At 42.5% G+C, this 25,345-nt stretch overlaps 2 protein-coding genes across 4 annotated transcripts; one reads left to right on the forward strand and one right to left on the reverse strand.

The window, feature by feature from the left end:
* Positions 1 to 132: 132 nt before the first annotated feature.
* Positions 133 to 15,361, reverse strand: SDHA (succinate dehydrogenase complex flavoprotein subunit A). The gene is made up of 15 exons (XM_071455382.1): positions 15,200 to 15,361; positions 12,421 to 12,507; positions 11,970 to 12,131; positions 11,070 to 11,213; positions 10,774 to 10,938; positions 9,505 to 9,653; positions 8,131 to 8,255; positions 5,826 to 5,994; positions 5,047 to 5,242; positions 4,070 to 4,241; positions 2,668 to 2,786; positions 2,184 to 2,295; positions 1,457 to 1,587; positions 823 to 936; positions 133 to 488 (listed from the first exon to the last, which is right to left on the reverse strand). Exons 1-15 carry the CDS (start codon positions 15,275 to 15,277, stop codon positions 402 to 404), a joined length of 2,010 nt encoding a protein of 669 aa, XP_071311483.1. The 5' UTR covers positions 15,278 to 15,361; the 3' UTR covers positions 133 to 401.
* Positions 15,362 to 15,526: 165 nt separating this feature from the next.
* On the forward strand, positions 15,527 to 21,070 carry CCDC127 (coiled-coil domain containing 127). Of its 3 annotated transcripts, none has more exons than XM_071455417.1 (3): positions 15,527 to 15,856; positions 16,181 to 16,309; positions 17,510 to 21,070. In XM_071455417.1, exons 2-3 carry the CDS (start codon positions 16,189 to 16,191, stop codon positions 18,181 to 18,183), a joined length of 795 nt encoding a protein of 264 aa, XP_071311518.1. In that variant the 5' UTR covers positions 15,527 to 15,856; positions 16,181 to 16,188; the 3' UTR covers positions 18,184 to 21,070. The 3 variants fall into 3 exon arrangements, with proteins under 3 accessions (XP_071311518.1, XP_071311524.1, XP_071311530.1); XM_071455423.1 differs by lacking the exon at positions 15,527 to 15,856 and adding an exon at positions 15,872 to 15,895; XM_071455429.1 differs by lacking the exons at positions 15,527 to 15,856; positions 16,181 to 16,309 and adding an exon at positions 16,317 to 17,147.
* Positions 21,071 to 25,345: the final 4,275 nt, after the last annotated feature.

Genomic DNA, 25,345 nt, shown 5'->3' on the forward strand with positions numbered 1-25,345 from the left:
ATGGAAGTTCCTGTGCTTCAGTTTGTCCCCACTGCCTCTTGTCCTCTCACTGAGCACATTTTTTGCTCTTAAAATATGGAAGTAACTATGCATTCGCAATAAGAGCTTTGTAATTATATACAGATCAGCATATTCAAATACAAGACTTGTAATGACTTTATTTAGACACATGTTGTGTTTTTGCTGTCCCTTTTGACAGATGAGTGAAAGAACATAAGCTGTTCTACATTCCACTTTTAATAAATGTACAGTAAGCCACAGCAGAATACAAGCTGGAGAAAAGTTAAGTTTTGTCAGCATTTTCCATTCAGTGCTAAGTGCCAACACTACTTTGGTTTGCTTGTGCTATGCTTATGTACACTGGCCCCTCTGGGAGAGGGCTTCAAGTGAGATGGAAGCTGCTAGTATGAGCGGATGGCTGGTGGGACGGTCTGGCAATCTTCCTCATTCAGAGTCTTGTCGATCACGGGTCTGTACTTCAAGGTAACCTAAAGTAAAAGGGAACAAAGAACTTCAGGACCACAGGATTAATGAATGAGATCCAAAAAACCCCAACAGTTAAGATTTTTGTAGGGTCAGAATTCAGTTCTATCTCTGAAATACCATAAAGCTGTTCTATTAAACACCCAACAACATGTTTTGTCACCATTAGAAGAAAAAAGCTTTTAAACTAGTCTGACACAAGGGGAAACACAATTCCAGCTCAAATAGCAAAGTCACTTCCCAAAGATCAACAGTGCAGGATTATCACAATTTCCAAGGCTGTTTATGAGAACAGCTGTTAACAGCAAAAAAGATCCTCAAGCACAAAGCTCAAAGTACCTTCCCAGTTGGGATATCCACGTATGACAGAGTGTGCTTTCTCCAGTGCTCCTCAAATGGCTTCCGCTGTTGGCCTTGGAGTGGCTTAGAGTAGTCAAATTCATCCACCCGTAACTAGGGACAAAATGAGATCAGTACAGACCAGAAACTGTATCTACAAATCACTCTACAACCAGAGGTCAACTGCATTTCAATTACACCTGTAACCCAGCATGTCTCTGAACACACAGCAAGCTTTCTCTTAACACTGCCCATGTCTAATTTGAAATGTCCAGGCTTAACAAGGGCTCTAAGGTAACTTTCCTTGCATAGGACAATTATTCTGTTTATGCTTCTTTATGTCCTGCTTACGCATCTGTGATATTATTACTATAGTCCTGATTTAGAAGTCTCTAATGACTCACATATGCACACAGAGCAACTCTTTTCAAGATCATTCCCAGGTTCCATGTGTTGGTCCTTTTATAAATAACAAAGAAGAGCCAGAGCAGAACAAATAGGACCCCAAAAAAATACTACACTAATCTTAACACTGAAGACTGCATTTGAAGATTTTGCAACTTTAAATAATCCATCTGAGGGCATATAACAAGGAGATTCAATCCTACATTCAGGTCACAGAAAACATTTATACCTTATAATCCTCTCTGGCATGGGCACCCCGGGACTCTTTGCGAGCCTCAGCGCCGTAAATGGTTTGCAGAGCACAAAGCATCAGGTTCTGCAGTTCCAGGGTCTCCACCAAGTCAGTGTTCCACACAATGCCTGGTAAAATATTAAAATACTATGGAAGATGGTCTACAAACAAGAGAAATACATGTGAGTGAACCAAAGCTGCATCATCAGTTGCACTTAAATAACCAAGTTCTGTTAAGATATACCACAAGGCGTGGCAGGATCTGTCTGCATTGTGGTATCTGCTCAGCTGGAGAATGAAAACTGAGTGTTTAGCCTACGAATAGTCTTGCTACCTCTCTGCAACTCCCAACTTTCAGAAGATTCTGACAAAGTTCATCATTCATCTCAGAATTTGGACAAGTTCACATTGTGTTCTGAGGGCAGTTTGTACCTTACGCATGTAAATCCAATTTCAATCTCTGCTTCTCCGAAAGATTTTTCAACCAGAAAACAACTGCAAAGGCCAAGTATTTTACCTGATTACCATGTTTAGTAAGTAGGGCTCTACAAAATATTTTGAAAGATTCAAAATGGTCAAAATCTTCAGCCAAAAATTCAAGAAACACATTAGGTTTACAGAAAGAAAAAAAAAAAAAAACAAAAAAACAAACAACAAAAACCAAAGCTACCAACACTCTTCCCAGAGTACTCTGGGCAAGGTGTGTTTTTTGCTATCAAATTACCTCTGTCAAAAGTCTTTAGATGAGCCAGATCACCATAAATCTGGCTAAGCTTCTCACAGCCTTCTTGAAGTACAGAACCAGTACGAAATACAGCAGCATGGTTTTGCATTGCCTGCAACACAGTAAAACAAAATCAGTTTGATATGCTGCATATGAAAGCATGTAACTTCCTTAGCTCCAGAAGAGCTTGATACAGAGCTGTTCTGAGCTCAAACTTGTCTGCAGCCTGAAAAACCCCATGTTCTTCCATTCACCCCAAACAACTGAAACCCCACTCTATTATACAGCAGGTAAACTACACAGGGGAATGACCATGAAGGGAAGAAGGAATTAACAAGTGATACAACCTTTGCTGCACACACAATCTTCTCACCCACTTTTTCTTCTGCATGTCAAATCCTCAAGTGCACTTTGCCAAGTCACCAAACCCCACAGCTGCCTGCAGCTTGTCCCACCCTATCCCTGAGAGCTTCCCCAGGCTTACCTTCTGCATGTTCAGTCGCACTTCTGAAGTCCTTATGCTTCCATTAGCAAACCTTAACTTGTCAAGATTAGCAACTGACTCTTCACCAGCATTTGGTTTAATGGGGGGAACTGGCTCTCCTAATAAGAAAATTTCAGTAAGTTTGGTAGTCAGACTTGGGTTTGGTTTCTGGCAGTTTCAGACACTATTAATTACTAAAAATCAGATTTAAGTAAAACATAATCTGTTTTCTTCCTCTGAGGTGCACATTAAGTGTAACTTTCCTGAAGTCCCACCAATTGTATCCATGTATTTAAAGTTCTCAGTGGAATATGAATCCCATTCTTTCCTACAACAATTATGAAAGATTTTATAGGTTTGGCAAAATTCTGCTGTTCATTCCTTTGAAGCAGCATGAAAATTCTTCTCAACTATGGAATAAGCCTCCATGGTCCTTACCACCTACTGCTATGCTTTCCTGGATGTGTAAGGGACCAGGAGCAGTCAATAAGCCTGGCAGTTAGACATGAGCTCTGCATCTTGCCTCTAATACTGGAAGCCACAAGTTAGTGGGCAACAAAGCAAACACAGCATCTTACCAGCACGGTTCATCTCACATGTACCTTCGCACTCAGATTAATAAACCCCCTTCTACAATTTCTAACTCTAAAGAGCCACAGAAGGATTCAAAAAAATGTTAGCACAAAGACAGACCAAATAGGCACCACAAGATCTAGGCTGATTCCATGAGAAATCATCAATCTCAGCAGCTGGTGCAGTTTGGACATTAAGCAGTAAGAAAACAGATGACTCTTTGTGAACTCCAGCTGCTCTGGCAATGTAACTGCCATGTCCAGTATTTTCTTGGGGGTTGGAAGGGAGGGCTTGCTTCTTTGTTTTCTCAGGTCAACAATTGTGTCTGAACCAGATTATTTTAAAATATAAAAGATTGGGCAATGAGAATCCAGTGAATGAGATATTGCAATTTTTACTATCTCTCTCTCACCACTTGCATGTCAGTCCTTCTTATAAATAAATCAGCAAGGTGGCAGCAAATTCCACTATACAAAAGTGTCAAGTGTAAGATAGATTACATTTTGATGTAGAAGAGGGTGCAGTATGTAGAAAATACAAAATAGTCTTCACATTCAATAGTCTGTGTTAATTTGTCAAAAATCACAACTGCTCTTGCCAATAGCATTGGCCCAATTCTAGTTTTCAAAGGATCAATTACAAAGCAAATAGTAACATCAAAACATTTGCCTGGCATAGAACATGCCTACCAAAAGCATAAACACCAATTTCTTCCTTTTCTAACAAGAGCCTATGAGTATCACTCTAAATTTGAATCAGGTAGCAACAACTCTTCGTTGGGCAGAAATTACATCATAGAGGCAAACGTCTCTAGAAAAGTGAGACTTACCAGGCTTGCATGTACTTGCAATAGTCAGGGCACAAGCCCGACCAAAGACCACCAGATCCAGAAGGGAGTTTGCTCCGAGTCGATTTGCGCCATGGACGGATGCGGAGGCCGCCTCCCCGCAGGCATACAGGCCAGGTACCACCTTGTCCTCTCCATTCACGTGTGTGATCACCTGCCATGGCACACACTCCATCAACACTCAGCCACTGGAAACACTTGGACACAGTGCTAACCTCCTCATCTGCACAGGCCACGTGCATGGAAGGGTGCGACACAGCAACCTAAAGTTTCTTCTGCCTCTAAACACGGAATTACCTTAGCTCTAAAGGGCAAGGAGAAATGTATGCAAATACATACATTGACATCTGTATGCAAATACAGACAGGGCTAAACCCCAAGATTTCCTTACATATTCTTATGAAGGGTGCACAGCTCTGTTTCACCACAATTCTGCAGTAAGTCAGAAATGCACAGGCATAAAGTCTGATCTGCACATGCAAGGCAAAATTTTACACTGAAACTTAACAAGTACATGAAGAGAAGAATTCAGTTGACACCATCACATTGATTTCCAGCTAGTGTCAGTTGGAGGATCTCCTCTGGTGTTTAGATTACATGAACTACAGAGGAATAATACACATTAACTCATGCTACAGAATGCAACAGAGGCCTACTTTGGTCTGTGTTCAATTATATTATCCTCAGCTCAACTAACAGAGAATTATTGTCAGTAATTTCATTTTAGATGTTTCTTGGAACTCCCATCTCTAGATGGACTGGAACATGGTTATCAAGTTATTTTAAAAAACCAAAAAGGTTGTGTGTTTTAAGTACTCTGACATCATTATTATTATTATAAATGGTATTTATCATCCTTACGTTTATAAAAAACATCCTTAATGCTTTTCTATTTGAAAAACAATTTCCTAGTATGATGATGAAAATACAAAAGCTCAAAAGTGACATGTATTGCTCACCTGTCCCTTGTAGTTAGTGGGAATACCTCCCATATTATAATGCACAGTAGGCAGGACAGGGATAGGCTCTTTAGTGACATCAACTCCGGCGAATATCATGGCTGTTTCGGAAATGCCTGGGAGACGGGTGGCCAGCTGCTGTGGTGGCAAGTGGTGCAACTGCAAGTACACATGGTCTTTTTCAGGACCACAGCCCCTAGCAAAAAAAAAAACCCAACACTGGAATACATAACAGGAATTTACAAACACTAATAGCATTTCTAATGCAGTTCGTTTCATTTGCGAAAATAAACAGGTTCTTTTACAAATGTTATCTGACAAAAATTAATATCTCACATATTCAATAAGACTGTGGCACTTGGATGAATTGAGGCCATTTTCCAATTCTCAGCTTCCTTTTCACAGTAATTCACATTATTTAAGATTTTCAACTATTACATCTCTGCAGAAATATGTAAAACTTGGTAATCAGCCAAGAGAACAGCACCACATTATTTTGTTTGTAGTAAGAGCATATACATTAAGCTTGTCTGAGCAAGTGTCTCTAGACACACTGAATTCAAACAGAACAGGAGACTCTTAACAAATCATCTGTTCTCTGTCAGTATCATTAGGAATTAACAAGAAAGATTTTCTGCCTTACACACAGAGATCAGCTTAACAGTCATTAGAGCTCACTCTCAAGAATTGCCATGTGCTTATCAAATGAACTATTGCACTTCACAGTCTAGCATGATTAAGAGTTCATTCTGCAGCTTTGTGAAGAGCATTTAACTAACCTTCCTTCACGGATTTCTATGGTCATAGAACGAGACACTACATCCCTGGAAGCCAGATCCTTGGCAACAGGTGCATATCTCTCCATGAATCTTTCACCTTGACTGTTGATCAGAATACCTCCCTCTCCACGACATCCTTCTGTGATAAGGCAGCCAGCCCCATAGATACCTGTTCAAGAATGAAAACACCATTTAAGGAGATTTCTCCACACAGCTTCACAATCAGGATGAACACTGAATAAACAGAGTATTCTCAAAATAATCAGGGGTGCAGATTTTATTCCACCCTAATCATACCTCTAGGAACTGTCCCTCAAATGTTGTTATTTCTTTTAAACACTCTTTCCAAAAGGCAAGCAAGTTGATTTGAAACACCCACAGTATTTCAAATTAAAACTGGAAGTGATCTGCACCTATCAATACATCAGGAGAATTTTATTAAGTCCTTGTAGACCTTTACCAATTATTTTAAGATTTTTAATAAACCAGAAGTTAATTATTTCAAGGTCCATTTGCTTATTTTTGTTCCCTCTTCTGTGCTGAAGCAGTACAAGATGGCTTCAAATCCTGTGGAACAAAAAAGCTTACTTGCAAACTAACTCATGCACTTCACTTGATAATTATCCTAAAAGCTACAAAATTATCATACAAGCAGTGAAGCTTCTTTAACTAGAAAATCTTTAAGTCAAAGGAACATTGGATCTCTATGATATAACAATAACATTGTAAAATTATACAAACCATTTACATAAATCACATCATCAGTAAAAATGAAGCATTTAATTAGCTATAAATCTAGTTTGTGATCATTGTTATCCACAGTTCAGATACTGATCACATGCTAGAAAACCACAATTCTATATATATACCTTAACTTCAACTACCCCACTTCACTGAAGATGCTAGTATATAATTCCCTAACATTTGGACCTATCCCATTGCTCTTGTATCTAATATGAAACCCCTTAAAACATTAAGGACAAAGGAAATATAAGTTTAAGAGGTAGTTTCAGCTTGTAATTCATAAAACTTCTTACTTAGCATTGTAAGGACAGCACCTCAAAATATTAAACACTGCTCTTTAATTAGAACAGCTGAGACCTTTCCCACATTATATGTCTTACTCTCAAAGTATATTCAACAACAGCTGCAGGCAAGTCTAAACACATGTCACAAGCAACTTCTCAAATGCTGCAGAAAAGTGGAGACTGACTTGAGCCCATCACGCTTGAGGTGACAGCATGCTGGTGACTTGTCACTAGTGGGGTTCCACAGGGCTTTGTCTTAGCACCTGCGCTCTTCAACATCTTCATAAATTACTTGGACACAGGACTATAAGGGACACTGAGCAAGTTTGCACACACTGCAAAACTGGGAGAAGTTGCTGATTCCGTCAGAAGCAGGGAGGCCCTGCAGGGAGATCCCAACAAATTAAGAGGGCTGGGCAATCACCAACTGTATAAAGTACAACAAAGGCAAGTGCTGGACTCTGCACCTGGGATGGAGCAACCCTGGATGCACGGACACACTGGGGAAGGAGATGCTGGGAAGCAGTGCCAAGGAAAAGGACCTGAGGGTTCTGATCAATGGCAAATTGACCATGAGTCAGCAGTGCCCTGGCAGCTGAGGGCCAAGCATGTCCTGGAGGGCATCAGGCACAGCATCACTGGGGAAGGGAGGGGATTGTCCTGCTCTGCTCTGCAATGGGGTGGCCTCACCTCGAGTGCTGGGGGTGTTTTTGGGTACCACAATATGAGAAAGACATTAAACTATTGGAGAGCATCCAAAGGAAAGCAACAAGGATGGTGAAGGGCCTTGAGGGGGAGTTGAATGAGAAGCAGCTGAGGTCACTTGGTCTGTCCAGCCTGTAGGAGACTGAAGGGAGACCTCAATGCAGTCTGCAACTCCCTTGTGAGGGGAAGAGGAGAGGCAGGAACTCATGGCTTCTCTGTGGTGACAGTGACAGGACCCAAGGGAATGGCCTGAAGCTCTGTCAGGGGAGGTTTAGCTTGGATACTAGAAAAAGGTTCTTCACCCAGAGGGTGGCTGGGCACTGGAACAGGCTTCCCAGGGGAGTGGTTACAGCACCAACCCAGATAAAGTTCAAGAAGTGTTTGGGCACTGCTCCCAGGCACATGCTGTGATTCTTGGGCTGTCCTGTGCAGGGCCAGGAGTTGGACTTGATGCACCTGATGGGTCCCTTCCAACTCAGCATATTGTGTAATTCTGTGACATTTTAAAACAATGTAAAAATCTGTTCAACTCATTAAAAATAATATTGTAAGCACTATTTCATAGTCGGTACCTGTAGGGTGAAACTGCACAAATTCTAAGTCCTGGCAAGGGAGCCCAGCTCGTGTGACCATAGCAGTTCCATCACCAGTACTGGTATGAGCAGATGTGCAGCTGAAGTAAGTGCGGCCGTACCCACTGCAGAACACAAAAGTTAACGGAATTAACAGGAAGAAAATTAAAACATCACTACAACATACTTAGTGAACTATGCTGTTTGCACAACACAAGGGTTAATAAGAAAAGTGCTTAAGTTTTACCATCTCCTGTACTATTTCAACCAAAAGAAAACAAAACTGGTTTAGCCCAGTTTTGCTCAACCATACTTGAAGAATGGCTGGTGACAGAAGGTTGAAGAAAAAGAAAACCAATTCCAAAGCAGGATTGTTAGGTTGATATCAGAAGCTTTTCTGTCAGGACAAAAAAAGGTTATTTCACAAAGTTCTCTCAATCCATACCATTCCGTTTCATTTGAACAATTACTAACAGTTTTATAAAAAATAGCATATAATGATGGTTTAGATTGCCCATATAGTCCTGGTTTTATATTCTTAGATTTAAAAACTTAGTTGTCCAGGTATTAAACATGAATTATTATGCTGCAAACATCTAGGTTAGCTTCCAATGTAATTAAGAACAGCCAATCAGCCCAATTTCAGGACAAACTCTCAGGAAAAATAGCAAGTACATATTCCATGTACCTCAAAGTACACAAGCATGAAAAACACATAAGACAAATTATGCAGGCAACCTTTTATAAATTAATTTATAAGTGTATTTTTCATAGATACATTTATAAATATTTTTCATATTGAAATAGATAGGAGAGTGCCATAAGAAGCAAAAGACTAATGAAAATAGCATTCTAATAAACATATACAAACTTTGCAACCAAGTACTGTTAAGTTACACTCATAATATGATAATTTTATCCTAGAACAGTTAGAATTACAGTGGCAGTATCTTAATGAAATAGAATCTCTAGAATTTTGACAAAAGCTGTCTCCTACAGGAAATTCAGAACTCTACAGACAGACATGTTGGCAGCCTTGCAACAATGTCTGTTTTAAACAGCATGTTTTAAAATCAAAGACCATCTGAATAATATATTACTCTTACACATTCTTACTTTATGTCATTTTTCTAGAATTCAAAGTTAGACCTCATACCAAATTTATACTTGGTCACAAAATTAGCATGTGCCTTCTTTCAGAGGGAATGACTGAATTCACTTATATTCCTCTTAGTGTGGGGCGAATGAACCTATAAATTATGTTCTGTCAATGCATCTTCTCCACACTGTGGATCCAAACACATGTACAAGCACACAAACTTCCAGCTGGTAACACTCCCCAGTTTTGGTCCTTCATCACAAACATTACATTACCCAGTGGCAATGACCGTGTTCTTTGCTCTAAAACGATGAATGGTTCCATCTTCAATGCAGAGGGCAATAACACCACGGCATTCTCCATTCTCCATAAGCAAGTCCAAGGCAAAATATTCAACAAAGTAGCTTGTATCGTATCGGAGAGACTGGAGGAAAGTTACAAAAGGAACTTTTACTGAAGAAACCTCTCTTCAAAACTGTCAATGTACATGGGCTCTATCAGGATAAAAAACATCCCCATCAACTCTCAGGGAAGACTGTTTCCTCATAACTATTTAACAAAGAATTTGTTAATTAATCTATTCCGGCTTTAAAAGACACAAGTAGTGGCAAAAGCACTTAATTCTGAGCACAGTCAGGAGCTAGGCAGCAGGACTTGTCATTTCAGTCTACACTTGGCAACACATTACCAGCTGCAGTGCTCCATACATGTAGAAGCACGCTGCACTAAAGCTCTCCCAGAGAAATGAGAAACACCTCCAGGAGCCCAATAAACCAGCAGGAGCAGCAGGCACCGAGTCAAGCATTCTTTCATGCCCTCAGGGATCAGAGCAGTGTTTGGCAGCACGGAGCATTTGTATTGCAGCAGCACACACACTTAGAACCTGGAGGAGAGCAATTAGCTGGCTACCAAGTAAATAAAAAACAGTAGCTACCAGGTACTTGGATTTCTGGTTGCAAGTAGCTCACTACCATTTTCAAACAGCCAGCACTTCCCTCAATTATGGTTTGTAGAATTAACAGGCAGACAAGCTGGAACACTGGTCACTTACTTGCCAAAGAACAAGCTCAGGAATGCACAGCAGGCCTTAATTAATTTACACCTTGTTTCCCCCTCCTCCCAGTTTGAAGATGAGTGAAAAAAAAATGCTGGTTTGTACCTCTTTTCAGAGCTCCCCAATGCTGCTGTGTCAAATTTTTGGAAAAAAAGGGCTTTTGGGGAAAAGTTTACATAAATTCTCTTTGGGTCTAGTTAACAGACACAAAAGTACTAACAGTGCAGAACTAGTCCAGACCACAAAGCTGACACTGTACTAATGTACTAATTAGTACAGTGTTGTTGTTGTCCACATTGCCTCAGGAAGGAAGATAACCCAGAACTGCTATAAGCCATTCCCCTGGAATCCTCATTTATATGTGACCAGTTACATGTTTGTTTGGTTTGGGTTTGATTATCTTTTCTCAAACTCTGGGGGTAAAAAGGAAAAAAAAATTAGTAAATGTAAACACAAAACCCCAAACCAAGTTAACCTCACAGCTTCTTACCCTGCCATACAGAGTATGTAGGAGTGAATGTCCAGTCCTGTCTGCAACACAACAGCATCTGTGGGCCTGTCCTCCTTTTCCAAACTGAAGACTCTGTCCACCAAATGCACGCTGATAGATTTTTCCTTCTTCAGTTCTGCTGAAGGGCATCCCGTAATTTTCCAGCTGTTGAACCCAAATACAAGCATCAGAAACTCTTGTGCATCACAACAAACAAGTTATTTTAAGGAGACCTCCTTGGAAGCCAGCCTGTGTTATTTATAACTACAGCTGACATCAAATCCCATGAGTCTCACCTCTATCACCGCAGCTGGGGCTTGCTCAGTCATGTAGTGTATGGCATCCTGGTCACCCAGCCAGTCCGACCCTTTCACTGTGTCATAGAAATGCCACCTCCAGTTATCATCCTCCATGTTCCCCAGAGCAGCATTGATACCTCCCTGAAAATGAAAATCCAGTTTCCTGGAATTACATTACTCAAATACAGCTTTAGTAGGTTTACCTCATTTCTATTAAAAATCACATATGTGTACAAGAACTATACTCAAGACAGATTTAATGTGGCTGTGAAACTCCTCAGTTTCACAATGGCTTGTCCTTTTTTCTGTAATGCAGTGAATCACAGTTACACTTCAGGCAGAGAAGCAGCACTGCATTTTGATAATGTTTAGAAATGGGGAAGAAAAAAGAGGCAGTATAATGAAATAAAAACATAAGAGGAAATAAGGGTTTTAAGAACAACTGCAAGTGAGATTAAAAAAATGTGTCTTGCAATGTCATTAGTTTGGAAGCAAAATGAAATGTACCTGCTACCTAATATGAAGTCTGGCAGTTACAAGTTCATGGTTAAACTCTTATGATCCTAGAGGTCTTTCCCAAACTTACTGATGCTGTGATTTTATTACATACTACCCTCTAAAAAAGTTTCAACTAAATATGTGATATTTACAAATAAGAAGCATGGCCTTGAAACAAGGTCTTCAAGTGCCCCATTCCTAGAAGTTTTTAAAGCCAGGTTGGATGGGCTCCTGAGCAATCTAATCTAATGTGTGGAATCCCTGCCCATGGCAAGGTCATTGGAACTGGGTAACCCCTAATGTCCCTTCCAACCCAAACCATTTTATGATTATTCTACATCCAAATCAGCTTTCTGACAGCAGGCATTCCTTAAACATTTGTTCTGCCTCATTTCTCACCTGTGCAGCAACAGTATGGGAGCGGGTGGGGAACAGCTTGGTAACACAGGCTGTGTTAAACCCAGCTTCTGACAAACCAAAGGCAGCCCGCAGACCTGCTCCTCCTGCACCCACAACGACTGCATCAAACTCATGGTCCACTACTGGGTATTGTGTAGAGATCTGGAAAAATAAATCACTTTGTTATGTTCACAAATAGTTCAAAGTAAGTCAAAAAAGTTTCATAAAAACACAAGCAGGATAGGTATAATGTTCTCAATAGACTTTTGCAGCAATTGCTACATCTGTTTTACTCTTTTGCTTGGAAACTGTCATTAAAAAGAGCCACACACTTCAGCAACTAAGTCTCACGAAGCACCTGAACACAGCGCTCCAGTGAAAGCCTGAAAGCTTCATGCCTGTCAAGCATTAAGTGCTTGACTGAATCACAGCATAAGAAGTACAGACATACCGAGTCAGACACCTTGGTGGAGGCGTTTTTCTTTCCATAGACTGTGAAGTGTAAGTTCCGTGCGGGAGCCTGGCACGCTGCTGGCCACTACGGAAAGAAGCCAAGACAACATTATGGAACAAATGTTTCCACAGGGTAGACTTACAGCACCCTCAGCTACCCCACATTTGTAACAAATCTACACTCACCACTGGTAGCACACACACAAGAGTATTAATGTATTTTAGAGCTACCTGTACTGAAGTTCTGGCTTTCCTATAATCATGCTATATAATCAGAAAAGGTTTGACTGATGTGAGAATAGCCTGCAGTTAACAGGGTGTTCCAGACTATCCATTATGGACTCCAGCAACAGTGACCAGCCTCTCAGACCAGCCTGAGACTGCATCAACAGAAGAATATGTCTGCAATTAATGCTGAAGTATTCTTGCAGTTCTTTCATAATTAAGCAAAGATGAAGCTTTGTGGGAACCATGGGAAGTAATGGAAAATTATTCTCCTGTCAAGTAATCCTCAGAATTTGAATTATTACAGGTGGTCGTAGTACTGAAAATTAAAAAAGGTTGTAGGGAATGCTCTTCCAGCTGAGTATTGCTTCAAAAGTCCAAAATAGTTCTCTTATTCTTTATGAAATTAATGACCAATTTAGAACTATTTATCAATACATAAACTTAGCACAAGGATGCAAGTTTTATCCTTCTGGATGTCACTTCCTACCCCTTGACTTGCTCAAAACCAAACCAAACCAACAAACACCACACCCAAACCTACTCAGTATGCAGTCTTTGCTTTGATAAGAATTAGTCTCCACCTCTCCAAGGTATCGAAATCTGGTATTCCTTCTTTACACAGTTCAAAAAATAAGCCTAACTCAGCATGTATGATTACTGAGAGTAGCAACACAAAGCCACATCAGGGTCCAGCAACATCAGCGTTTCCCTATTTGAAATATAACCTAAAATGCACTGGAGTGATATCTGCAGCTGTTACATTCATGGTCCCACCACTCTACAATATGCTAACAAGCAGCTCTTCCCTCCCCAAATGTTCACCACTTCCCCCACCTCTGAAGTGAACTCCAGTACACTTTCCCCAACCTAGTTTTACAATTTCTCATACCAACTTCCTCAAATTATCTTCTTGTATAACAGCAAATCTACTGCGTCATTACACTTGCTATCTCTGGTTTCTGCAATCACCCTGGAATGAGATCAGTTCCTACCACCTATTCATAAGTAGCTCCACCAGTACTCTCCTCCAGGCAGCTACTCCCTCCCTGTTCCACACTGCTGTGTTACCAGGCTTTTCAAACAAAAACCCACAAAGCAGAAAAAGATGTCACACTAAGTCTGAAGGAAACACTCACTGCAGTAATCCTGAATTTTTATGCCACCAGGAAGATCATGGCCCTTTTGGAACCAAAGGTTCAATCAGGGCCAGCTCACTGCCACCTAAAATATGGAGACACTCTTTAAAGCTTGCCCTCTCTCTGCAGTTGTCTTTTCTGCACTTGCTTTGTAACACAAGTATAACCACAGCCCACTTGTGTAATCCCAAGTTTGTTATGGACATGCAGGATGAGAACAGTGGGAAGAAACTGAAAGGTCCCACCTCACCATGGAGAAGAACAAGCCTTCACTCACAACTTACATTTCCCTAACACAAACCTGCCACACTCCTCAGCAGCCCTTTCTGGGCACAATCACCAGCCAGGTTCAAGCAACTCAGATATACAGTGAGTATACCCAGTGGGACATATACTTCCCACACACGTCCAGAATCACAGAATGTATTAGGCTGGAAAAGGTCTCTGAGACCATCGAGTCCAAACAATGACCAGACACCACCGTGTAAACTAAACCACGGCACTAAATGTCACATCCAGCCTTTCCTCAAACACTTCCAGGAATGGTTACTCCACCACCTTCCTGGGCAACCCATTCCAATGGCTAGTCACCCTTGCTGTGAAAAAATTCTTCCAGATGTCCAACCTGAACGTCCCGTGGTGCGGCTTGAGGCCATTTCCTCCCTTCCTGTCACCTCTGCTCAGGCAGTTGTACGGAGTGATAAACTCTCCCTTAAACCTCCTCCCTTTTCCCAGGCTTAACATCCCCGGCTCTCTCATCTGCCCTTCACGGGACTCGTGCTCAGAGCCTTCACCAGCTTACTTGCCCTTCTCCGGACTCGCTCCAGCACCTCAATGTCCTTCGTGAAGTGACAAGCCCAGAACAGAGCACAGCACTCGAGGCGCGGCCTCAGCAGGGCCGAGTACAGGAGCACAATCACTTCCCTGGTCTTCCTGTGCGCACTTTTGCTCATACAGAATAAGTCTGCGTCGAGCTTTCTATCCCGGAGCTCGGGCCGCACCTGCCAGGCTCCTGCAGGGCCTTTCCCCAGCACATCCCATTCCCGCTGCCTCCCTCAAAACCCTGCTCAGGGCCTCAGGCTACGGCGCTCGATTCCCGAGCCGGGAGGCGCGGCCCAGCCATGCCCACAGCCACCTACTCCCAGGAACCTGCCTGCCCCCGGGACACGAATTGTGCGGTCGGTGCCGCTCCAAAATAGCACCGGAGGAACCGAACCTGCCGGGGGCGGGAAGATCACCGCGCGAGTCAAGGTCACGGAGGAGACAGCGGAGCCGGGCCGCCGCGGACGGGAAAACAGGGCAGGAATAAGGGCAAGGACAGGGGCAAGGACATGGACAGGGACAAGGACATGGACAGGGACAAAGGCATGGACAGGAGCAAGGACTGGGAAAAGGTCAGGGGCAGGGACTCACCGCCCGGGAAGCCGCGGCCGGGTGCAGCCAGCGCTTCGCCAGCCCCCGCGCAGCCGCCGCCGCCGCCGCCGCCGCCATCACGCACCGCAGACTTGGGTTGGGGAGGGGGGAGCGGGCGTGAAGGGCGCACGCGCAGGGCTCGGCGGGACAGACCAACAGTGCCGCGAGGGGGAGCCCCGCAGAGCGATCCCACCCCGCCCAAGAGCTGCGTGATGGAAGATTTCTAAACAGCTCCTGTTTTGATCGTTAAGAACGTTTTTTAAAAATCGAAAACTAGAATTGTGTTACTGCCGTTATTTTTCCCTGATGATCTCCAATACTGTAAGATTCAACCTCTTTGTCTCTCTGACAGCGCCTGAAAGTTTGCGTAATAAACAGGCCAGAATCGTGTTTTGAAGTTGTGAGGAAAGACCATTTCGTAGACACGAGATTCGGACAGAAGGGTGAAGGAAAGACCGTACTGTCTCTCTAGGACAGAAAGTAGGTTCGGCAACTCCAGACGGCGGAATTCAGATGCGGCTCACGGCTGCCTCTGGCCCTCGGCGTTAATGGAATAAAAAGGGCCCAGCAGGGGCGCTCCAGGCTCGGACCCTGGTGTTGTCCACCCCCTTTTCGTCCCGGCTGATGGGCCGAGCCGGGAGGGGGCGGGGCCGGCAGGTGAGTGGCAGCGTCAGGGGCTCGCGCGCTCCCGGGCTCGTACGTGGGGGGTCCCGCCGTGGGGGGAGCGGGACGGGGACGGGAATGGGAATGGGAATCGGAATCGGAATCGGAATCGGAATCGGAGCGGGGATGGGCCCGGCACGCCGTGTCGCGTCCGGGGCTGCCACTTATGGCGCGGCCAAGCCCTCAAGTGTAGGGGCCGCCGTTCGAGGGGCTCAGGCAGAATTCCCAGACCCCCAGCGGGAGGAGACGGTGGCGGCGGGAGCGGCCCCGGCCCCTCTGCGCGCTGCTGAGGCCGCGTCTTCCCTCTGTGCATCGCAGGTGCCTTCATGAATAACTTAAATGACCCTCCCAACTGGAACATCCTGCCCAATCGGCGCGATCCCGGCGGTGACGGCAGCCGCTGGAATTACGCCCTGCTGGTGCCCATGCTGGGCCTGGCCGCCTTCCGTGAGTAGCGCTGGGCGCCCGGCCCCAGGGGGCTCCTGGAGCCATGTCCCGCCTGGGCACGGCCCCGGGCCTCCTTGTCTATAGCGCTGTGAACAACCAGCGCTGTTAGTGTCGCTAGGGGAAAGACCACTTTTCACACTGTGAAAAATGCATATTTTATGATTGGCTTTTCGCAAATATTAAAATGAATATTATATGTGTTGTGTTAGAAAGTAATGCTGTGTTAATTCTCTTAACTAGTGTGTTAAATGTAGTTTTAGGTTATAGAAAATGTTAAAATAGAAACTATGCTATGTAGGATACTTTTTTTTAAGGAAAGGACTCGCAGAGAGATAGCAGCCACAGGACACCTAAATCTTTCAGAGAAAAAGAATTTATTGCTCTCTTATCAGAAGAAACTAACTTCTTCCTGCCTCGAAGGCACTGTTAGGATTCGGGAGAAGCTGACGATGACCAGACAGAATCCTGTGTTTGAATGGAATTTATGCATCATGTATGAGATGTATGAATATGCAACAGGCTATTGTTTTTAAGGGTTAATCCTTTGTAAACGGGGGTCCTTTTTCGGGCTCGTGACGCCCAGAAAAAGGTACCCGGACATCCGTAACTCTTTGTTTCCATTGTCTCATATTGTCCTAATTCAAATTGTCCAAATTATTATTACTCTAATTGTATTACTATTTTTATAACCATTTTATTACTATTAAACTTTTAAAATTTTAAAAACAAGTGATTGGCGTTTTTCACAACACACAGAGATGAATCCATATTTAATAAGCTGCAATCCATGAAGCTCTCTCAAGGAAAATGGACGCAGGATGTCCTGGAGAGCCCAGAGGTAACAACACCAGATGTTGCTGATGTATTTATTTACTGGGCCTAGAAAGTTCTCCATGCAGTATCCACATTGGAAACCTCCAGTTTGTTTCTCCATGACTTTATTTTCCTTCTCTAATCTGAGAAGTAGACAATGAAAGAATAGGGGTATTTAATTTCAGAGAAAGCATGATCATTTAAAGTGACTCACTGTGAAATAAGGACCACAGAAATACATTTTGTGGGGACATGTAAATAGAAGTGAAAGGCAGGAAAGAAAGTTTCTTTACCACTTAGTAGCTTCATTTCAGGCATAGCTAATTAATCATACCCCTCACTGTTACATGTTATACTTGCATCTGAAATATCATTTATGTGTGATAGGTTGGATCTGGACCAGAGAATGTCAGAAAGAAATAGAAAAAGAAAAAGAAGAGTACTACAGAAAAGAGTCAGCTTTACAAAAAGACCTGGAAGGCAAATACCGGGATATAATCACGGAGAACCGCCGCGCTGTCGCTCACCTGGAGGTGGAGCTGGAAAAGGAACGCCACAGGACCCTGAGTTACCGGGAAGCCCTCGTGTCCCAGAGCCGCAAACTAGTGGAAGAGAGGAAGCTCCTAGAACAGGAGCAGGAGAAGTTGGAGCGAGAAAAACAAGTCCTTTTGCACTCTGGAGCAGAAGGTACCTTGTACCAGAGTTGCCTGGCAAAGGAAGAAGAGTGGCAACAGAGAGCCAATATTTTACTAAAAGAATTTGAAGAGGGACTGAAGGAAAGACAGGACATCTACTGTAGTCTTGTAGTACCCAGAAGTCAGAGACTAGAAATAGAGAAAAATCTGCTAGTTAAAGCAGCAACTAATCCTGTTGCTATGGCTTTACATGTGGAGAGTGGCTTACAAGATATTTTCAAACATGATAACTACTGTGGCAATGTGCTGAACAGAACCAGAAGTCAAAATGGAAAGCTTATGTGGCTGTATCTGAGATACTGGGAACTGGCTGTTGAGCTGCAGAAATACAAGAGGGTAGAAAAGGCCATGTTAGGAAAACGCTAAGTAGGGGAAGCAGAGGGATTCCCTGTGATCCACCATGCATGGTAGGGACAATCACAGTTGTAGTCCAAAGCTGTTAAATTCTTCTGCTGTGTTGCCATCTCTCCTCCTTGCACTTGTGTTTGCATGGGACGTGTGCAGTGCTGGTGCCTTTCCTCTCACTAACAGCAGATGCTCTGGTGAGCTGTGCATGCTCCTGAACTCCCTGAGTGTGTGTATTGCAGTACAGAGATATCCCAACTCCCCAGGTGTCAGAAGCAGCAAAACAGAACTCAGTTTAGAGGGATTTGCCTCACTGATGGTCACACTCCAGCAACAGAGAACGGTCATTTGTCTCCCCCAGGTGTGGTAGCACATTGTGCTCCTTATCCCTGACATTTTACATGGTGTCTCAACACTGTCTTTTTTTATTATTGCTATTATTTTTTTAAAATTTGTTTAAGCAAGACTGATTTTGAGGCAGGTATTTGGAAGAGATGGTGCTGGAGCCAGCTGCTTGACACGTAAATCTTATGTGTCTGTGTTCAAATACATATACATATATATATATATATATATATATACACACATGTATGTGCGTGTGTGAGTGTATGTGGAAGTATTCTGAGGGTGGAATAGGGAATAGATTGATCCTGTTTCAGACTAGTCAGTCTTGCATTGTCTTCCAGCTTAATATACAAATAATGCTCTATGAATGAAACCTCCAAAAGTTCCCATTCCAAATAACACATAAAGAAACAGATTGATGTCTCATTGGCACTTGGGATCCATTATCAAATTCTAGGGAATATATAAACTGGAAGTTATATTTTCATATATTGGAGATACCTTAAGAGTACTTCTTTTTTTCTCAGTCAGGGTTTTAGTTGTAACCCAACAATGTGCCACCATTGTGGATGTCCCCATGCTGCTGCTTCTGCCTCTCCGGGCACTGGCTGCCGTCTGGGTTGCTTGCAGGAACCTCCTTGCCATTGCACCTGGCTCTGCTCCTTGGACAGGTCCTGTTTGTTACTTGCAGATGGGAACTTAAATGCAGCCTGCACTGGTAGCCACTGCTCTCTGTCCACCTGTCTCCCTTCTCCCAGAACTGAAGTACATACTCTTTGCTGCAGCTCTGGAATTTTGTGCTTGTGGTTCACCACTTTACATACACATGGCCATGAAAGCCTACAGATACACAAGCTTTGCAAACTTTTAAGAAAGGGGGCTTTTTAATTTAGCTAGTAAAAAAAATAGATGTGGTAAAAAATAAAATAATAAATGGAATAATAAATAAAAAAATAAACATCCAGATTAAAAAAATCCAGCAACAAACAAAACTTTAAAACCCAGTGCATTTCAATTTCTTAGAACTTTGAGTATACTTTGGGTCCTTTTAGCAGTAGGAACCACCTTTTTTCAAACATGCCATATATTTAAAATAGTAAGAACTTTTTTCTTCCCTCTTTCTAATCCAGCCTTAGACCTCAAAGAGGCAGTGTTTACCTTTGTGTTTATAATATCTAGTCTTCTCTGTAACTTGACTTTGATTAGTGCTGGTAGGTTGTCAGCTCATTAATTAGCAGTTTATTATTTACTGAGGGCTGGACTTGACAAATGTGTTTGCACTAGGCAATCATGCAGAACGATGGCTTGGAAGCAATCCAAGCTAAGTGAATGCCCATCTTCCTGCAGATGTGGGGTTTTTCTTTTATTTTTTCCTAGTTTCATTTTAGTCTGAGCACAAAAGACAGCAGATAAATCTTTTGAAACAGTATGCACAACTTAACCCAGTTCCTAAGTAGAAATACCTAACACGAAACAAAATTCCTGAGCAGAATAGATGTTTCCCAACTACTCGGTTTTCCAGTTGAGATTTTGCTCACCTTGATAGTACTAATTACACTGTTGTGCTGACTTATAAATCTTATTTCACACTGATTTGAAATAAATAAATAAATAAAGTTTTAGTAGACAAGCTTGGAGGAAAAAAGAGAGATCACAAACACCAGAATGTTGTTGGCCACAGTTTGTCAGGATGCCAAGCATATTTGGGTTGGGGATGAGAACACAACTGAGTTGCTAATCATGTGTGATGCCCTGAGCCGAGCCTCTGCAGCTGGACATAGGCACACAGTCTCATTGCCCAGGAGAACAAACTAGTTTGGATAACAGCCTGCATGTAATTCCTTCAGGATGTGGAAAGTGACTGTGGCACACTTTGCACGTTCCTGCAGGAAGTTAAGCTGCTCAGATGACTAAGAGCAGACAGTGAATCAGTGCCAGTGTATTTGAGATTCATGCCTTGAATTTGTATGTTAGCCTTAAAAGATGAAAGGTTTTGTGCTTTTTCATTTTTTCATAGTTTGTTATGCATATCACTCAAAATGTTTAAAGAAAACGTAATCAAGGGTAAAATACTGGTTTTTCAGTATGAATATGTACATTCAACCCTTACACATTTGAATGTACAGGGCTGGATGCAATGTAGTAAAGGTTTGGTATTCACTTTCTCTTTTTTAGAAGTGTCATTTATTTGTACAGCTAATTCAATTATTGTTCATGGACACTTTGAAAATCATCGTCTCAAGACAGAAGGGTTATTTCAGAAGGCTTTTTTAAGTGTATAACTGATTTAGAATCATTGGTCCTGTTAGTTTCTTCCAAAACTCATGTTTGTGGGTATGCAACGTATTTTTGAAAGGTTCCCCCTTTGTAGGTTGTTATTCTGAAAATTCTAATGTAAGTTTCATCTTGCCCAGCACTTGTTCTGAATCGATTAATTGTTTGGAACTGCCCATATACATATTAGAATGCAAGAATAATTTGTTTTCAAAATATTTAATGAACTTATTTTTATTATAAAATTGTCACTCAGCTATTAAACAATAACAATTAATAAAAACCTTTACATGTTTCTGCATTATTTTGTAATTTGGGCAAGGTGGGTGGGGGAACTGGAATTTGCTACTTTATTCAGACTTTACAAATTGCAAATTTTTTTAATTGGCATGTAAAAAGTTTTGGTCTTAGTGCTGAGAAAAGAATATGTTACAAAGTTTTTTCCAGGAATGAATACTATTAAACAGGTAAGTGCGAAGCATTAACTAAAGATGTGGAGTTAAAGGTGACCATCCCTCTGAAAGACTGGGGACATTCCTTCAACAGAATGTTGTGTAGGATATTCTGCCTTCCTCCAGAACCCCTCAGATGTCTCATTCTGCATGTCAGCTGCTTTTCATTTCCCTCATCTTCCTGCTCTCTGTGAAGAGCTGCAATCCAGCTGCTCTAAGACAGTGTTCAGACACTCTGGAAATCCTTGTTCTGTAATAAAGGATCCTCAATCTATTTGTATTTGACACGTTCTTCACCATCCTCTGGCTCTACGAAACTTGGGTTTGAGCAGTCCTGTGCGAGGATGAGAAAACTGAGTGCTCCTCTGTGGAGGATACAAGGCAGAAACAGTGGTCAAGGGTTCAGTTACTGTGGTGAAATCAAAGGAATTGAGTTATTGCTGTGAAAAGAGGAGGAAAGGCAAGTTTACGCAGGTGTGGTGCAGCTGGATATGAAGGCTTGGCTGGTTTGCATGCCAAGGGCCACATTTAGTGGGCATTAGTTTACTGCCTGGTCCAGGAGCTTTCCCTGGTTGCTGCCTGTCTGCGACAGCAGGTGGACCTGCTAAGTAACTCACTGAAATTTAGCGTAGCTCAGCAATGAGGCAATGGCCACTTCACAGCAAAACAGCTGAGTGATTGCTGCAACAAAAACTGAGAGTAAACTGAAGTAAACTGAAAGTAAATGTGCTTCTGGAAACAAGGAGTCTGTGGATGGAAAAATTTGAAGAGAGCTGGTGGATTGTGAGAACTGTGGTGGCAGCTGTTCACAGTCATGCACCCCAACAGCCCTGTGCTGAGATCACGCGGGCTATCCAGCTGCTGGAAAAATGCCTCTTCACTCTTGTGTTCATAACAGGGTTATGTTTGTGAGATACCTCACCTCTAAACTTACCGCAGTCAGAGCAAAATCCTCAGCTGCTGTGGTTGGTGTTCGTGTCGCTGGATGCTGCTTCCCCCTTGTGGCTGACGGCTCTTCCAGCCGGCAGCTGCATCCTCTGCTCCCGTGAGCTCCGCTGGAGCACATCTCCTAATGCTGCGCAGTCAGAGCTCTCTGGCCCAAACACCTCCGGGGGTAATAACAAGAAAGGTGAGCAAAACCGAGGTATTCGGTGACCAAAGGAATGAACTTGTCTTCACTGAGGTGGGTGCTGCGGCAGACCCTGTGCCAGGCAGCAGGCACAGGGGGTTGGGTGTAGTTCAGCAACCTACTAACACCTCATTGTATTAAATCGTAAACTCGATTAAAGAACGCTGTTCATTGTTTAATAAAGATGGCAAGAAGAAATCTACAACTGTCAACATGTTCTGCTGCCTGCTGGAGGAGACACACTTGTGGTGTGACAAAACCCAAGCAATAGCACTTCACTAACTTAAGAAATTTAGGGAGACACTGACCACTACAGAATTTTGGGTTGGAAGCAGCCTTTAAAACTTACCTAGTCCAACCCACCTGCAGTGAGCAAGGACATCTCCGAACAGACCAGGTTGCTCAGAGCCCCATCCAACCTGACCTTAAATGTTTCCAGGGATGAAACACCTACCACCTCTCTGGACAACCTATGCCAGTGTTTCTAAACCCTTGCTTTAAAAATTCTAACTTATGTCTAGCCTAAACCAACCCTTTTTTAGCTTAACACCATTATCCCTTGTCCTGTCACAAGAGGCCGTGCTAAAAATTTATTCCTATTCATAATAAGCCCCCTTGAAGTACTGAAAGGCTAGGGTAAGGTCTCCCCAAATCTTTTCTTCTCTAGGCTGAACAACCCCAGTTCTCTCAGCCTGTCTTCATAGAAGAACCATTCCAGCCCTCTGATCATGAGATCAATTTGGTGCTGTCCACAGAAGCACTCCTACCCCTATGCTCCTTACCTGTATTTCCCCCCAAAGTTGTTACAAAGGTGAGATGTGTCCAAAGATGAAGGCAATATTCTGGTGATCTTCTGACTGTATATAATGAAATATTAAAGACATCACATCTATCTCCCTGATGTCAAAAAGAAGAGCAAAACAACAAACACATGCTGCTGCTGGAGCTGATATTGGTTCAGTTAAATATTTATATATAAACTGAAGTAAATATTAGGCAAACTACCAGTATAGACAAACATAAAGATTGTGCCTCTTTCTGGGAGATTAAAAGGAGAAAGAGGACATGTGGGCATCAGTGTCAGCTCAGTTCTGGATGAACTACACCAGACATGCTGTTCATAGCTTTTTCCCTTTAATTTTTCAGTGGCTAGGGACACTGCCACTTCCACAATAAACATAAACTGAAAGTTTCTCAGCATGTCAGATTGCTGAAGGAAACTTCTTGACACCATAGAACCACTCCAGAATGGGATGCATGTGGAAGTCAGTGTGTGACATCTGTGTGTTCTGCTCTGCTGTGTTCCCAGCAGTCTGGGACAGAGTTCCAACAACAGCTCAGTGCTGCCTCATTTCTCCCTTGCAGTGATACTTGTTGGCACAAGTCGGAACTTCTCTCCAACCTGTAGAAGTTTACAATCTCATGGGAAGAAATTTAGGCCCCAAAGTTTATTGGATGTCTCCAAAGTCTTTAGGAATCCCTGCTTGAACTGCTGTGGGCTGGTGGCAGCAGCTTTCAAGCACTCACATAGGAAATCCAATCATGCCAGTTGTGAGAGCTGTGCTTTTTGGTTACTTATCAGGTAGAGTTTGAGAACAACAGAGCATAAAACTTAGATCCAGTTAAAGATCTACAGATAATTTATTGGCAAGATAAACTGCATGACCACCTGTGATTGTTTATTACCCTTAAAACTAAGCAACTCTGAAATACCTTTGCCTGTGTATCTCCCTTTCTAAGATGGTCATTATCATCCCTTAGGCTGCAGATTTTGAATCTGCTCTTAAGCCTGGGGGCCCCTTTTTTTCCATCCTGGTCAAGGATGTTACCCTTTGGCAGCTTATAAAATGATTTTTTATTTTCACCACCTATTTTAAAGGATGGGTTGTCACAGACACTATTTCATTTAACTTCTCCTCCTTCTCCTTCTCCTTCTCCTTCTCCTTCTCCTTCTCCTTCTCCTTCTCCTTCTCCTTCTCCTTCTCCTTCTCCTTCTCCTTCTCCTTCTCCTTCTCCTTCTCCTTCTCCACCATCTTTACATTTCCATCCTTTCCCGGTTTAGGCTCATTACACAAGCAAGAGTAATTGTATCGCTCTATATGATGCTTTGACTACTAAGTAGAAGCTGACTGGAAAGAAAATGGGATTAGGGTTGGTAAGATATTGCTACAGAATTAAGAGTAAGAGATTTTACTCCAGTATCTGCTGCAATACTAAAAAGGTCAGAAAATAATGTAGTTAATCCTAAGAGCCTGGTATATTGCAAGGAACAATGAAAATACCTGGAGAGTTACAGATTTGTCCTATGTCATAGCAGGAATGACAGGCTCACAATGAAAGGATCATATTACATTTCATGCCTGAAACTACTGATTGCAACCTGAAGCCTAGTTGCAAACAATGTATATTGCCAGTGGCCTCTGCTTTTCTCAATGGCTTTATATGAAAGGAATTGTTTTTTCAAAAGAATAGTCCTGTCCTTCTTCTTCCTATTTGTCCTCCCCTTCACAGGATCCAGATTAAAAAACTTGCCCAAAGGCAGTCTCCTCCAGCCTGTGATGGAGGGCAGAAAAATCATAGAATCATAGAATATCTTGAATTGGAAGGAGCACAGAATCAGTTCCAACTCCCTGCTCCTCACAGGAGCATAGTTGCACACAGCTTTACATAACTGTACAAGATTTCAGTTTGCTTTTAAATTATCTCAAATGTTTTATTGTGACAATAAATAGGAACAATCAATACACTATTATGAAACTGTGCAGAGGCAGTTGATCTGAAAGCTGTTGCACAAGGAATCTGTTGAATCTTTTAGGACCCAAAGCTTCAAACTTCAGTTTTTAGGATTGGATTCCAGTCTTTTGCTTAATTTATTTTTGCTGCTAACTCTGGTGATCCACGTTTATCAGGATGTTTCAAAAGCCTGCTAATTCTGTCAGCTGTTCTGATTTTGTCAGCAGATGGACTTACACCTAAAAGAAGA

Source organism: Agelaius tricolor, unplaced genomic scaffold, assembly GCF_023055355.1.
Source record: "Agelaius tricolor isolate 1412-34295 unplaced genomic scaffold, bAgeTri1.0.p SCAF_2, whole genome shotgun sequence".
Taxonomy (NCBI): Eukaryota; Metazoa; Chordata; class Aves; order Passeriformes; family Icteridae; genus Agelaius; species Agelaius tricolor.

Coding starts and splice junctions, on each gene's coding strand:
- SDHA (XM_071455382.1), bottom strand. CDS start 15,277: ATGGCGGCGGCGGCGGCGGCGGCGGCTGCGCGGGGGCTGGCGAAGCGC. Junction 9,654..10,773: donor TACATACTCTGTATGGCAGG/GTAAGAAGCTGT, acceptor ACTTTCCTCCAG/TCTCTCCGATACGATACAAG. Junction 8,256..9,504: donor AACACGGTCATTGCCACTGG/GTAATGTAATGT, acceptor TGTGTTCTGCAG/TGGGTACGGCCGCACTTACT.
- CCDC127 (XM_071455417.1), top strand. CDS start 16,189: ATGAATAACTTAAATGACCCTCCCAACTGGAACATCCTGCCCAATCGG. Junction 16,310..17,509: donor GCTGGGCCTGGCCGCCTTCC/GTGAGTAGCGCT, acceptor TATGTGTGATAG/GTTGGATCTGGACCAGAGAA.